The sequence below is a fragment of the Centropristis striata genome, chromosome 7 (genome assembly GCF_030273125.1).
Source record: "Centropristis striata isolate RG_2023a ecotype Rhode Island chromosome 7, C.striata_1.0, whole genome shotgun sequence".
Lineage (NCBI taxonomy): Eukaryota > Metazoa > Chordata > Actinopteri > Perciformes > Serranidae > Centropristis > Centropristis striata.
The window spans coordinates 29,902,947-29,918,649 of NC_081523.1; the positions used below are offsets into that span (position 1 = coordinate 29,902,947).

The 15,703-nt window shown below is 44.7% G+C and overlaps 1 protein-coding gene across 3 annotated transcripts in view; it reads left to right on the forward strand.

Annotated features, from left to right (window-relative positions):
• Positions 1-15,703, forward strand: part of tet3 (tet methylcytosine dioxygenase 3) — a 48,212-nt gene that overhangs the window by 9,309 nt on the left and 23,200 nt on the right. The window contains exons 1-2 of one of the 3 annotated variants that reach the window (XM_059336531.1): positions 3,042-3,242; positions 3,949-4,008. Coding sequence is in view for 1 of the 3 variants with exons in the window: in XM_059336533.1 (XP_059192516.1) it covers positions 3,949-4,008 (60 nt within the window). In the remaining 2 variants the exon portion in view is untranslated. Of the gene's footprint in view, positions 1-3,041; positions 3,243-3,948; positions 4,009-12,646; positions 13,014-15,703 lie in introns of those variants that run through there. The other 2 variants (XM_059336533.1, XM_059336532.1) reach the window with 2 other exon arrangements.

Consider the following 15,703-nt stretch of genomic DNA (forward strand, 5'->3'; position numbering starts at 1 on the left):
GTCTCGGCATTTCAGCAACTTTGTTTTACTAGATCTGTTTATCCATGCAGCCATATAGATCATAGATCATTCTATAATGGTAGGCAGTGATGTTAAGTTTACTGGGAATGAAAAAACAAAACAAAAAGCACCAACAACAACAACAACAAAAAAGACAACACATAAAAAAACTAGACACTGGACAGTTATGACCAAGCCGTCTCTGACAGTCAGAACTGATATTTTATCAGATCTTTATTGTTCCATCTCTACAGTGTGTCCTTTATTGCCTGGCAACAGCATCCTCCATCTTCTCCTGTGACAACTGCTCACTGTTGTTCAATGTGAATACGCGCAGCAGCTTTAACCTCGGTCTGATTAAAAATGTACTGCTATCTAATCTATTACATGTACGACCTATTACAACAGACTAAATATGACCATTACATACAGTGTGTGTTTTACTTCATGTTCACTTTTCTTATTTAATAGCCTGGTTGAGATTACATACGGGCAATCATTTGCTTAGAAATGTCTTTCCAGGTTTAGCCATTGAAGCAGGTGACTTTAATTATTCATGTTTATGTAATAGAGGACAGGGGTTTCAATAAGGATGTGCAGTGCAGTATAAAGAGTAGGGCAGACCAGCCTCATCAATACAATTAAATAGACTAATTAGACTAATTGCTGACAAACTACCCAGCATCCCCATCTTCCTCTGTCTATATATGTGTGTGTGTGTGTGTGTGTGTGTGTATGTGTGTGTGTGTGTGTGTGTGTGTGTGTGTGTGTGTGTGTGTGTGCGCGCGGGGGGTTAGTTGGTTTGGGGTTTGCAGCAGCAACAAACGGGGTTTGTGAATGAAACAAGGTTGAATGAAGGCATGTCTACGCCAGGATTATGATGTTGTGTAGGAGTAGATGGGATTTGTGTCTGTGAGTGATTACGCTCTGTCAGTGATCGCAAGGTGTCCATTGTGAAAGTATGAAAGAGGAGGAAAGGAGAAACGTGCTACATTATGTTTCTTCCTCCTGATTTTTCATTAGATTCACTCGCAAAGTCAGATAATTTGTAACACGCCTCCCTTGACAGGTGTTGCCTCGCTGTGATAGATTCATTACTAAACTATTGTTATGAACTCACAACTACAGTTACTCTTCCTCTACTCGCTCGTACTGCGACTACGCTAGTACGCTGCTCCAAGTCGCCTACTACACCTTCCACCTGTAGCGAAGCACATTGAAGCCAAGCAGCCGCTCTCGCTGTCCAGTTTACCACAAACACACACACTCACTCGCGCACACATTCATACAAGCACGTGGGCCGTCTGACGTCAGTAGAGGGGATTTCCCATGCCATAGAGAGCGTCAGACAGACACTACAAATGCTGTGTCACTGTGTGGCTGCCTCGCCTCACCACGCCACACTTTAGCTCCCTCTCTCTTTTTCGATTCTCTGTTTCTGTGTCTCTGGCTGTTCGTTTTGCCTCGATCCGCTGTGTCTCCGCCAGCCTGCATGAACTTATGCTGACTTTTGTCTTGTGTTGTCATTCATTAGCCCTTTACACTTTGGCACGTACACTGTTTTTCATATCTTAACAGACTGATTGGGTGCACTTTTTGTTTTTTTTGTTAAACTTCCCATTTTACAAAAGATCATGGGCAGTTTTTTTTTAATCAAGGCAGCGTTACACGGTTACTTGTTGGGACAAAGCCATTTCCCCTTGGTTTTGTGGTTATGTTCGGCAAGCATGCACGCTCATGTCTGGTTTAAAAAGCCGGAGATGATCTTTCACACTCAGAATGTAAACATTATGAACACAGGCTTCCAGAATATGCCTGGTATGTCGTTCTGGCACACACTGTGTGTAAAGGAAATGCAAGCCCTGGGCAGCTTACAAAGTGTTTGCACGTGTATCCTTGGAGATCACTGATTTCATTAAGTGAACATTTAACAACACAACTTTTTTGATGACCTTATATTACTTTATAAATCGCTTCTGTAGTTTTAATGAAGTGTACTTTTCCTATAAAATGGCACAGTATCAGTGGCATTGTGCTCATTTTCACTTGCTTTGAGTCAGCATGTTGGGCTGTGCTGTGTAATTGTGCATTGTGTCTGTCAGAGGGGGTGTTGTGAGGGTGTTTGAGAGGGTCTGTGTGTAGACGAGTGTGTGTGTTTGTGTGTGTGCGTGTGTGTGTGTGTGTGTGTGTGTGCGTGCTGCGCAGTCCAGTCCAGTTATTGCAGGCAGCCCTGACACAGATGGTGCTCAGTGATACCACATACCAGAGGCATTGTTTAGGGAAGGAGAGTTCGAGGAGATAATTGACAGGCATAGAGAGGACCCATCCCCCCCAACGCACACACACACACACACACACACACACACACCTCCCGTCCACCTTCACTCTGTCTCTTTATGTCAGCCTCTCTTTTATGGTGCTGCACACACACACACACACACACACACACACACACACCCCTTCCCTTTTTATTTTAACCTCTTCTTTTTACTAGCTCCAATTCCTCTCCTCTCCTCTCCTCTCTCTCTCTCTCTCTCTCTCTTTCTCTCTCTCTCTCTCTGTCCTCGCTCCCTCTCCTTCTATTTCACCCTAGCAGCAGAGCCCAGCCTGGCCTCTGATTGGTGGACGGGCTGCCTTTGTGTGCTATCTCTAGTGTGACGTCTCTCCGGCGAGCTCTGTGTGCGTGTGTGTACATTTGTTCATCAGTGTATATGTTTGAAGAGAGAGAGTGAGAGAGAGAAAGGGGGAAGGGGCGGCTGAGGGGGCATTGACATCATGTATGCAGAAGGAGAAGAGAAAAAAAAATGAACGAGTGGGAGGAAGGAGCGATAGCGATCATGTGTGTGTGTGTATGAGCGTGTGTGCGGTAGACCTATTGGCATACTAGCAGGAGAGAGAGAGAGAGAGGGAGGGAGGGGGGTAGATCAAGAGAGCAAGCGACAGAGAGAGAGGGAGAGAGAGAGAGGGAGAGAGAGAGAGAGAGAACGTGCGTACGAGGGCTCATGTAAAACCAGATTAAAAACACAAGATGGCTTCCTGAATGGGCTGCTGGAACACAGACGAGAGAGAGAGAGAGACCGAGAGAGAAGAGTGGAGAGGTAGAGAGAGAGAGAGAGAAAGAAAGAGCGAGAAGAAAGGGATAGAGGGATAGAGGTGAAGACAAGAGGGAGCCCGAGTCTTCTGATGGGGATTCGACCAGCGGACGGAGGAGTACAAACCAAGGCAGCTCAGAGGCTTGGAGGGTAAATATTCATCACTCCAGACTATTTTAGGATTGATAGGTGGGTGGGTGGGGGGGAGTGGGTGGGGGGGGGGGGGGGGGGGGGGTGAGGTTGGCGGGACTGGGGAACAGCTCGAGACAAAACACATCATTTAACATTGAGACAGCCAGGGCCATGTAGACAAGGGGGGCATGCTGTGCCAAATAAGAAGATACTATTGTTGTACAATAATCAGCACTGCTTTGATCATTTCCATCTATTGCATCTAACTCTCAGCTAACATATATTCACTGACACGTTGTGCCAATTTACCCTTTAAAAATCTGGGTTATGCATATATTAGGAAGGCTGCGCCAGGTCGGGATACAGACATTACATAATTCTATAATTGAAATTGAATCTGGCTTTGCTGTCTCCCATTCTCTGTCCCAGCAGCAGAGGGAAGTGCCTGCTCACTGTTTGAACACAAATCAAAGAAAAGACATTTGCGTGCACGGCTGCGTTTTGATGCTCGCTGAAGATGACAGGAATGAGCAGGAGATTGTGTGTGAAAAGACATACATGTTGTACTGGAGCTCCCGCTGTCCTTAATGACGAGTCTTTTGAACAGGCCCTTGTCGCATTATTCTATTGATTGTTATCCCCCCCCCCCCCCCCCCCCCCCCCCCCCCTCCCATCTGTCTTCATCTAACTCCCCCCTCTCTTGTTCTGTTCAATGGCTGTACAGGTGGAATATTTTGAAGACAACCGACGAGGCGGCTCCAGAATCTGTGAACTGGCAGCTGAGGTAAGAGAGGGCATTGAGTTTGTGTCATCTGTGTGTAATGTCCGTCCATTATGCTTGATTCTCAGCTGTTGGGTCATCAGAGCAGCGGAGCTCTAAATGTGGTGGTTTGTCAATGCAGCGACCAGTTCTTCTACTTTTCGTGTTGCTGTGTCTGTTTGCACGTGCATTTTCACAAATGAGTTTGTTATATGTATTTGTAGTGAACGGGTTTAAGCATGAAAATCTGTGATTGTCACCGCTGTGTTGCTAGGTTGTCATTAGATTTGCTGCTCTCTCCGGCGAACATATGAGCTCATTACAGCCCTGATATCATCGCGGGTTGGAATAAAGGTGCATTAGACATCTTCAGGCATCTGCCTTCTCATCCGAGTCATGCCTCGGAAGCCGTCTATATTAAACTTCGGCTTTATCTCCAAGCCGCGGTGATCTGAGCGCCTCAGTGATGAAGTGGCGGCGTCCTCAGTTTAAAGCGTCCCACGCTTCCCGCTGATTGGTGCCAGAGTCAGGCATGTGTAGATACAAGAGACCAGGGAGAGGAGGAGGGAGGAGGAGGAGGAACCCTACGCGCTGGCTCAGGAGCCAGGGGGCCGTCCTTCTTCTCCTAGGTTCTGGAGTCAAATGAGGTAAAGGGAGTAAAAGTTAGTGGGTCACGCATGCGTACGTGTTTGATTGTCGGGCGTAGTAACCTGTGGCGTGTGGCCGCTGAGAGCTGCTGTTCTCCAGCTTGCCGAGTCGGGGCACGCTTGTGTGTTTATGTGGAAAGGAAGTTTGAGCGGGCGAGGCTTCATAGAGAAAGGATTTATTGAGCACCAAAACAAGCTGTTGTTGGAGTTATAAGAATCTCGTGATGTCCTCTAGTAGAAGAAAGAAAGCTTTGATTGGACTTCACACCCGAGTGATACATTGCAGTGCAGTAAACCGAGAAGTATGGAAGTGACAAGATATGCTCAGGGACATTTATGCCAACAGTGATGAAATATAGGTTAGTCAATCAGTTTCAAATGTCATGAATGGGTTTTAGCTCAGTGACATACTCTAAGCCTACTCTAATCCCTGTCCTGGCTGTCCCTTAATCTACAACGTATATACGGACCATCTGGTTTGCAGGGAATAAAATCAGTAGTGTCCTGTCGTGAGAAGCGCTGTAGACTGTGTTTAACAAGTTTGTATTCTCTGTCTTTGTGGCTTTCCTGAGTGCCTGTTTGTAGAGGGTCAAGGTCCTCGTGGAGTGTTTATCTCGTGAGGATCTGCTTCCTTGTCAAACATTTCCCTGGTTACACAAAGACAAACCCGGTCTACACCCAGCAAGCTGAGGGCACTATTTTTTCCAATTTAAATAAGTAGTTCTATAGTACCATTAAGTATTTTCATGACCCAGCTCCAAGATGTTAGAACATAAAAACATTCCGTGATAGCAGACATGGTTAAAAGCAAGTCACTTTCAATGATTTATTTTCAGTTTTGCTGTTCAGGAAGTAAAACTGAATATGGAATTCACCACAACAGGTTACATGAGAGACTGCACTCGCGTGATTCTTTTTTTTCCACGCCCATACACAGGATTTCCTCTTTCTATACATGAGATGAACTTCACACAGTACAGTGGTGGGAAAGAGTCAGAAGCAGAGTAGAAACACTCTTGACTGCGTGACGGCAGATGGAACGTTTGTTAATCATATGTTGAGCCTTGCGTGGAATCCCCAGCCTCGTCCGCAAAGGGTTAACACTGACCTAGTTTCCGTGGCAACACTGAATGTCTGATGACATCATTGCTTTAATTTTAGCTCAAGTCCGGCATCCAAGGTTGGTCACATGACCAACTAGCCGGCACCACATGTGTGTATTTGTGTAGTAAGCGGTATGTAGTCAGGAAGTGGAGGGTTTGACATCACCTCTTCCATTCAGCGTTGGCTTTCGATGTATTTACTGCTCTGTAAGGTTTCCACTCAGTCAGTAAAGAACTGTAGCTCTGTTTCTCATGGGCCTTCACACACAACTAGTGATCTAATGGCTGATTTAAATGTGACATATAGTCAACAAATATACTAGAAGTCAGTTTATGTTCAGAGTTTATTTTTGATCTTGGTGTTGCTTTGTTCTGGACTTTAACTCAAACTTAAGTTAGATCTTAAGTAAGATTATGAATGTGGATCTAATTTTCCCATTGCAGTCCATGTTTAAGGAAAGTGGATTATGATCAATACATAATGTAGTCATGATAGGATTACTATATCAAGCATATCAACAAACATTAATTTAGATTAATTAATTCAGTGTCCTTGGTGACGCGACTTTCTTTTTCCATTGGCCTGATAGTACTGATTATATGAATTAAGTTTAGGGTGAATCATTGTCTGCAGACGGACTACATTTAGCCAGTTAGCCTTGACAACAACTCTGCATGCAAGAGTCGGCTTCAGCCGCACTCTGAACTGTTGTTATATCTACAGTGAGTTGTGTAAAAATTCAAGTGGCTGTCACTTCCTCTAATAGTTATAAAAACACCTTAAACATTACATTGTGTAAATCCTCATGGGATTTCAGGTGACATTTTAATGTATATAGTCACTAACAATTGCCTCACTTGCATACAATCATTATGTATATGGACTGTAGGGACTGCTCTGCGCTACTGTCAGGTTTCATCTCTAATTAATGGCAATTAGCTGATGCTCGTCTCTGCTCTGTCTGTGCTCCTACACTCCTGTATGTGCCAGTGAACATGACTGGACTTTACCCACACAAAGTCCTGGGTTGGATCAATACCCTGCGTGGCACGGCCAGTTGTGGTTGGTGGCTTGTTGGCATCATTGGTGGTATCAGTGTTTGATGTCGGAGGGAGGTTGTCGGCCGCCTGGTGCCGCAGTTAATAAAAAATGAATGGAAAGAAGAAGGGGGAGGAGCCCTCAGCTGTTGCTCAAGCTCTTTAACTCTCACCTCTCTGGTGACTGCTCCGCTGCTCCCACTGGGCATCCACTTTATACAATCCTGAATCCCACTGCTGCCCGACGCTGCCAGGTTTTATGTAACACAGTGGCACAGCTGTTGGAGTTTTCATCACATGCTATTGGAACACGCACATGAAAGTATGGATGAAAAAAAAGTATATTTTTATGAATCCAGTGGAGGCTGATCTCTCCAGATAAGGTGAAGGATTGGGCCGATTGTAATGTCAAACAAGGCATACAACTGACATGCACTCAGTTTTTTTTAATCCTCATATTAAAACTCTTTCATTTGAATGCTTAAAAGTACATTGGTTCCTTGATTGTAAATCTGGATGATTTAGTGTATGTAAAGCACTACATGGCTTCATAGCGCACAGTGGAGCACTGGCCCTTTAAGTCCGGCTACGCCTGACTTGAACATATGGGAAGCTAATCTTAGCCCAAGTCCTGAGAGAGACAAGGCTGGCAACCAGCCACTGTGCAGAGCAGAGGAAGGTTTCTCTTGCTTTCTCTCTCACGTCTGTGCCATTTCTAATTTAAACCCCGTAATTTTCTCTCTAAAAGTCATCACATAATCATTCAGGCTGTGATGTGTTCCTGAACAAAATTGCGCTAGTATTTGAAACAACTATGTTCTGTTAATGATTACATCATTGTCCAATTAGTTTTGTCAGCTCAGCTCTTTTCATGACTTGGCACCCATTAGCCTGGCAGGTAGTAGTACACAGTGTTCTTTTCCTCTTTTTGAACAATTTTTAATTCACTTGTTTTAAATCAATTTCCCTTCCATCTGTTGTGCACTCTCTTTGTCTCTTAGACCTAAAAACATATTTTTGTATATTGATTACACTCCTTTCCTTCAAACCTCAGGCACAAAGAGCTGCTTCTCAAAAAACAGCGCCCCCTCCTTTTCCTCCTCCTCCTCATTATTTTTTTGCAGCTCCACCCTGCCCAACAGCCCCCCACCCATCACCACCTTTCCATTTTTTTCTCTCTCCTCCCTCCGAAACCACTCCTCCCTTTCTCTTTGTGAGGAGTGCTGTAGAGAGGGGGGGTAGGCCTTCCCCAGCTGGGCTATTCGTGCCGACTTGCACGTGCCGAAAGTCAGGAGGTATGACTCAGACTGGATACCCTACACTCAGCACTACGATCTACACCCAAACACACCCTGAACCTAACACCATCCTGCCTGGGAGCGTGTCGGGGGTGGAGTAGAGAAGGAGGGCAGATGGCAATGAAAGCAAAGACAAAGAGAGAAACAGCCAGACAGATGCAATGTTGAAATAACAAGGTGATGCATTAAATATGTACAATATGTAAACAGTCATTATAGAAAGATATTTTGTCTATAAAAATATAAAACTAATAGGCAAAAAACTCTGCTTAAAAAATAATAATGAACTTATCATAACAATAACAGATAAGATACTAGTCCTATTTGTTTAGCCAGGCTGAAACACTTTGTGTTGCTTCTGCATCGTTTAGTTCGATGTGCTCGGTGCAGCTCTGCAGCTTCTTGTCCTGCCCACCAATAAACCCGGTGACCCTCTGTGAACAATCCAATACTGTATGCATACTAGCATGTGTGTGTGCCCAGAGAAAATCGTTAAAGTGCGCCTCTGGATTTGCCGGTGTGTGCATTTGTGAAGTGTCTTTGCCTCTGTGTGTATGTGATGAGAAACAGGCAGACGTGTTGGTGGGGGATAAAGCGACAGGGAGCAAAAAAGGGAGAGAGGGAAAGGGGGGAAGGAGAGTGAGAGAGTCGCAGAGTGTGTCAGATCAGATGACCTTGATGCCATTAGACTGCAGGGCAATATGGGTTGGGGGGGGGGGGGGGGGGGGGGGGGGGGGTGGAGGTAGACGGGAGCAGGAGGTGGAGTCAGCTGACAGGAAGAAATGGGAGGAAAGGACCCTCATGTCATGACCGTGATGCTCATGTGAGTTATTTAATGGCTGCTAGAAAAATGCTTTTTTTTAAATGGCACACATCCTCTCACTGATGAGAGTGCAGGAGCAAAATAATTGAAATCACATCAGTTCTGGTAAAGATTATTCCTGCATTGAAACCAAACAAGTTGTTCTCTGCTTTTGTGCGCTTCACACACACAGACCTCCCACTGCTGCTGTACTGGTAATATTTAAAAAAAAAAAAAGAAAAAAGAAAAAGCTTGTTTTCCGTGTGTGAGGGTTTTTATGTCAGGACTTTGTTGAGAAGAAAAGAAAAAAAAACATGACTCAGGCTTAGTCATATGCAAGCCAACCCAACACACACTGCTGAGGATGGACTTTTGTTGTCAGTCATCCCTCCTACAACCAAGACCTTTCCTCTGTGCTGCTGAGAAACAGCAAGCGAGAGACAGAGAAGTGAGAGAGATGGGGTAGAGAGAGAGAAACGAGGGCGTGAAACAACTCATTTGGACTATAATTTGACTAGATTGTGAGATGAAGTGATCGATGTGAGAATTGAAGCCTCTGTTGTACCTTCTCTCTCTTTCTCTCAATGCCGGGTTACAGCAGGTTTACCGTAAGTAACATACTTGTTCATGTTTTCCATTTCATTTTCACTAAAAGAAAACATACCTCTACTTTTGAGGTGTTAGTCATTCACAGTTGAATTGGAAGTTAACTAGGACATGACTACAGACTATGGCTTCCAGATACAGAACTCTGTTCTGTTATCTAGATGAGGAGTAACTCATTGTGCTCAGGGGGTGAATTCAGGACAGCTCTTCTGGGCAAACCAGAATGGCAGCATGGTTATGTTGTCTCTTTGTAGTATATGACTGTAATCACATAAAATAACATCTTAAAGTCAAGAGCAGAATTTATGGCCTTCTCTATCATTCTTTATTATCTAGTTTTTTTGTGGTAAACACCAGAAATGTTGCACAATGTTTTACCTGAAATGACATCTGCTTTATGGTTTTATGTCATCAATGAGCACATGGTTGAACCAACAGTAGTCTTACTGTAATCTAGTTTTATTACAGTTAATTGTGTCATATAAACTGTATTTACAGTGTGTTGTTTATCATCTGCGTCACGTGTTAGAAACAGCTGAATTTGCTTACGAGGAGGTTTCTTCTTCTGTGTTGATGTTTAGGTCAAATGGTACTTCTTTGTTTTACTCAGCCGTGGACAGTGACAAATTCACTCAGAGCTCATGTTTTCACATGTGACTGAATGTATTCTGTTGGCTCTAGGTCAAAAGTTCAGCTTGTGCTTCTGGTCTGTTCATTTAAAAATGGTGACAGTGTTATAGGCATGTGATGTCATTAATTTATAGAACGACTTATATTAGGATTAGTTGTGATGACTGCTGAGATCTCTTTAAGCCTACCGATGTTAGCTTTGATGTATTATTCATTGTGTTAAATCGAATAAAATAAAGAGTACAGTTCAGAAAAGGTCTCCTCTGTCTTTTAAAGTGAGAATCTGTGCATGGATTGTGATTCAGGGGTTAAGTCGAGTCTTGAGCTCGAAAACGCTGTGTCATTACAGCCGGGGGAGTGAGTGAGCACAAGTGAGTCGGGTGAATGAAAGAGCATGTTTCCGAGTGTCCGTTGGTGTGTGTTGTCGGTGATAGTAAGAGAGTGGGCATGTGTCAGAGGACACATGCGCCCACCCAGCGGTGGTGGCAAGCGTCCTGGTGGGAGACACTAGTGGCGATGATGACGATACAGCTACGTCATCGCCATCATCATGTGTTTCCTACCTCTCTTGCTCATTGCTCTCCCTCTCACTCATTGGCACTCCCTGGTCATGTGACCTAATGCTCTACTTCTCCTCTCCTTCCCTTAGACAGCTTAGGCTGTGCTGTGTTTCTCTTTGGGATTGACGCTCATCTGTGTGTGTATATACGAATATGTGTGGCAACAGAGAGACAGACAGTGTACAATTTACAGGGCCAGAGAGCGGCTGTGTCAAAATGCTTTGGAAACGGTAATGCAATAAGCTAAGCTAGAAAGGGGAAAGGCTCAGGAAACAAAACAGAGAAGCAAATCGAGAGAGGGAGGCAGAGGTACTTTTCTCTCACAGAAAATGAGAGATCAAGAAACAGGAAAAGGCAAAGTAAAAGAAGCAGTCAAAGGAACTGAAGTTGATCCAGCCGTAGCGCAGTGTAGTAATATAAGAAAAAAATTCTACGCAGGAGCTGACAACGATCTGCATGGGGAAGACGGCCATGTTTCCCCCCTCCCCCTCCTCCTCCTGGTTAAATCTGCTCCAAAACTCCAGCAATGTTCGAGAGAACGCAGGAGACGCCACAAGGCCGGTCAGCCAGCAAGTGGGCAAGAGGAAACATCCAGCAATCGTGACCATGTTGATGATGATAACGGCAATGACGCCAAGGCAGAACAACGGTGAGGAGAGATTAACAAGAGGACGTTTTCTGGTGGACAGGAGAGGACAGAAGTCCTCAGCGAACTGTAATGGGTTGATTACTTGTGTTCGCTGTCTTCATTTGGCAGCATTCTCTTTCTGTTTGTGTCCTTTTCTTCTTCATCATCATCCTCGCTCCCTTTACAGAATCAGTCACATAATATCTGAGCGACTCTGTTTTCATCCCAGACTTCTTCCTTTTGTTGTCTTCCCTCTCCTCGGTTTCTTCGTCCATTCCCTTCTCTTTCGGGAGGATGTCGAAGTGTCATCCGCCGTTCCCTCTCCATTGCCCATCGTCTTGCTCTTTTACCTCTGTCCTTATCATATCACCATCCTTTATTTCCTCCTCCCATGTAGGTGAGTGAGTTGACATTATAGAGTGTTGATGGACGGTTCTATATCAAGCAAACCTCAGCTTCCTTCAGTCCGAAACCTTCCAACTCGTCTGTATCCTTTGGATCTTGGAGGAAGGGCCAGCAAGACCGACCGCCAGCGAACCGGCTCACACTTCATCTACCAATCTTTCTCTTTCTCGTGCATGCAGCCTTCCTAGAGAATCTATTATCAGCCACAGGTGTACGATTGGAGCTTTTTGTTTCAAGCGAGGAATGGACAACCGATGTGAATGTGGATGGGGAAGAAAATAGCGATCGAAGAACCATAATCGGGGTTTCTCCTTTGGCCCAGGGCTGAGCCGAATCTAGACGCTCAAACGTTGAACAGAAAAATGGAAGGAAAACCAGATACCGTTTGCAGGAGGCATAAACAAGCATAAACATAACGCTGCTTTTCTCTGCTCCTTTTCCCTGTTGACGGCGTTGTGAGTTGAGATAGTGCGTTCGCTTGGCAGCCGCTGGTTCACTTCAGCACTCGAAAGCAGAGAAGCTCTGTCATTGCCGAAATTGCCAGCTCTGGGCTTTTGTGCATAAACAAAACACACAACATAGTCTTATATGTAGCATCATCTAATGCAGCAGAGAAATCATGCTGAAGGGCGTGGATAGAGACAGAGAGGTTCTCTCATTGGTAAGAGCTCTGCTGCACTGTGCTGTTTCCTAGGCTGCCGCTACTAGCGACTATCCCCCACAGCTCTCTCTGTTTCTGCTCACTGCTCACTCCTCCATTCCATCGTACGTGCCCGCTGTGGCTCAGATAATGGCCTCTCGCTCTGCACACACTGAAGAGAGAGAGGAGAGGAGATGGAGGGAGAGGCTGCGCGAGAGGGAGGGGAATAGAGGGAGGGAGAGAGAGAGAGAGGGGGGAAGGTGGGGGCTGCGAAGAGAAGCCGACTGCATGTGTAGCCGAGAGAAAGAAAGAGGATATTGAAAAAGGGAAGGGAGGAGCAGACAGAGATAATGAGAAAGGAAAAAGGAGAGAACAGAAAGCGTCGGCCATAAGAAGAGGCAAGAGAGAAATGAGAAACGTGTGTGCTGTGTTGGGGGGAGGTGTGTTGTGTGTGTGTGGCTGGCCGTGCGTGCGCAAATGAATGCATGTGTATTTCAGCACTCGCTCTGTCTGTGCGGTGCACAGACTGGAAGAAATAAAAAGGAATAGAACCCAACAGGGCTGGATTGCTTGTGGGCTGCTGTGCCGGCAAACAAGTCTCATGCTCCTCTCTGTCGCCTCTTCTGCTTTCCCCTCTCCGACCGGCAGCTCTGTCTGGACGTCTAGGACCACGTAAGTATGCGTCGCTGGTCGTCGGGCTCTCAGCCGGCTACATATTGTCAGGCTTCATGTTCCTGCTCGGCACAGCAGCAAAGGAAGGGGTGGGGGAAGAAGGAGGAGGACAAGAGGGAGGATGGGGGGGGGGGGGGGGTGTATCTGGGATTTAGGTTCAGCTGTCTACTCACAAGCTCAACTTAACCCCCTCAGCACCACTAGTATCTTTACAGGCTTTGTTTCCTCCCTCTGGGTTGTTTTTGCAGTGTCAGTGTTGAACAGCTTTGCCCTCGCAGAGATGAAAAGACTTATCTTGATTAAAGGGCTCCAAGACTCAAGTGTCTGGTTTTCCAGGTTCTGCAAGATCTGATCCGGTCAGGTGTGTTGATGTTTTGGGAAGCACCTTTTGGCGTGTTAAGCATTTAAAAATGTGTGTGTGTGTGCAATGGAGTAGCACTGAGAAAAGACAAACTCCTGGAAAGAGAGTTGGCTCTGTCACAGTGTAAATATTTGTCAAAGCACGTGGTCTGTCGGTCCGGGGCACCCACATAGGTGTAAAATGCTGCAGGTGTGAGCGTAGCATATCCATATGTAGACTCACATAAAAGTCAATCAAGGTTAATCACAGCTCCGATCACATGACAATTCAAAGAGCTGTTATTTTGTGTGCAGTGCGGTGTTTGTTATCTGCACCGGCAGAGCAGAGTAAAGTCCATTTGTTCTATGTGTGCAGCTCGAGGTGCTTTAAAGCCATGTGACTTGTGGCTGTGGTAATATTTTGTGTATGTAACTATGAGAAAAAGAGGAAAAGAGACTGTCAGTGTGACTGATAGTGCGTGATTGTGGGATGTTAGGTTGTGCAGTGTTGCAGTTACTCTGTTTCAACACACTGCAGTTCTCATAACTGCCGTAAACAGCTCCCCCCCCTCCTTCCTCTTTCCCGTCTGATTCTGATGCCACTGATAGTGCAGACATGGGGCCTGTCACGTATTGCATGCCGGCTGTTCACTGCCACCCCCATCCCCCCCTCCTCCACCTCCAACCCCACACAACCTCACACCAATACCACCACCACCCCCCTGGGATCCCCAACAGACACCCGGCGCAGAAGGTGGATTCAAAAGACCCTAGCATACTGCCTGTCCAGTAATTAGCCACCTCAAAGGCTCATTTCAATATTATTCAAATGACGGAGAAGCTGGACGTCAGGCTCACTTCTGCTGTCATCAACTGATGGATCTACAAACAGAAGTTGTGTTCTTTCCTTCTTTTTTATCTCTTAAATCAGGAAATAATTCACATTTCTATTGTTGCATCACTCTAGCTCAGTTCAGTTTTTGTTGTGTCTTCTGTCAGGGAAGGATTGTGTTGCAACAATAATTTTGATGCATGGAAGTGTCCTTTACAGTAAGGGCTACTGTATAATGTGAGGCATGTAGTAAATTGTCTGTTCATAGGACATAGAACACTTAAGACGTTGTTAATACAGTGTGTTGATTTCTATCTACGGGGCAAACTAAAAACACTGGATTCAGATGGTGAGTCTGCCATTGTTTTCCTTTCACAAGGGCTATTAGATATGTGGGAATACACTGTTCAGCCACAACATGAACTCTGTCAATGATTTTTGTAGCCTGCCCTTGGATTATCTCTTGTTTGCTGTTCCTTTCTAAATAATATATGAGGGGCTAACCTGTGCTGATACTGTTTTCAAGTAATATTTTCAACTTGTCAAGATAATTCAGTCATTTAGACAAATGTAGCAGTTTTTTTTTTTAATTCTCTATACCATTTACACTATTGTGGTGAAACTCATCCCCCAGCTCTTCAAACTGACTAAAATAAAGTGAATGCTTTGAAAATGTAATTTGATACAAGTCCAGGTGATGCGTTTGCAGTTTTCAGTGTAACTAGCCCTGACTGTCCTAATTCTGACTGTGAGAGGAAGTGAGATATGTGGCTGCACTGATCAGATCATGATAAGTGTTACCAAGTCTTTAAAAATGCTGAAATGACAAAAGACATAAGAAGTGACCCCTCTATTATTTGTGTTTCTCAGCTAACATGTATATGATATACTTTAACATGAGTTTTTTAGACAACAACAGCCCCATCTAAAATACATATGCAGTTACATTGTTACTTTTCCTGCCAAAGGCATGTTTAGTTGTAGAACAGGTGGTTGCTTATATATTTTGCTGTACAAATCACTGATCGGAAAGATTTTTTAGCAAGCATCATTTGAAAAACAACAGGCCAAAACACTTTATGCAGTGCAGTACAGTACAGTACAGTACAGTACAGTACAGTTCAAGAGGTTTTTCACCACCAACAACAAATACATATTTTACTGATATATTATGTATTAAAATCAAGCCCACTGGACCACCTGATTACTGGATTATTGATTGCTGGAGCCCTGTGCTGTGACCAGTGGGGTTAAAATCAATTTAATTCATTCAAGATTCAGTTATACAAAATAGTGCAATACCAAAGAGTTCACATCATTCCCATTATTCATTTGGAACATCCCAGAGGGTGTCCTAGGATGTTTTAGTACCTTTGTCCTTTCTCAAGTGTTTCCAAACATGTCTGAGTCTGTTGAATAGTGAGGATAGGTGTGCATGTCAAGACACTGGATATTTCTTTCCTTTTCCTCACTGAATTAATTTCTCATGTGACAGTCTCTCATCAGAAGCTTCCCCATG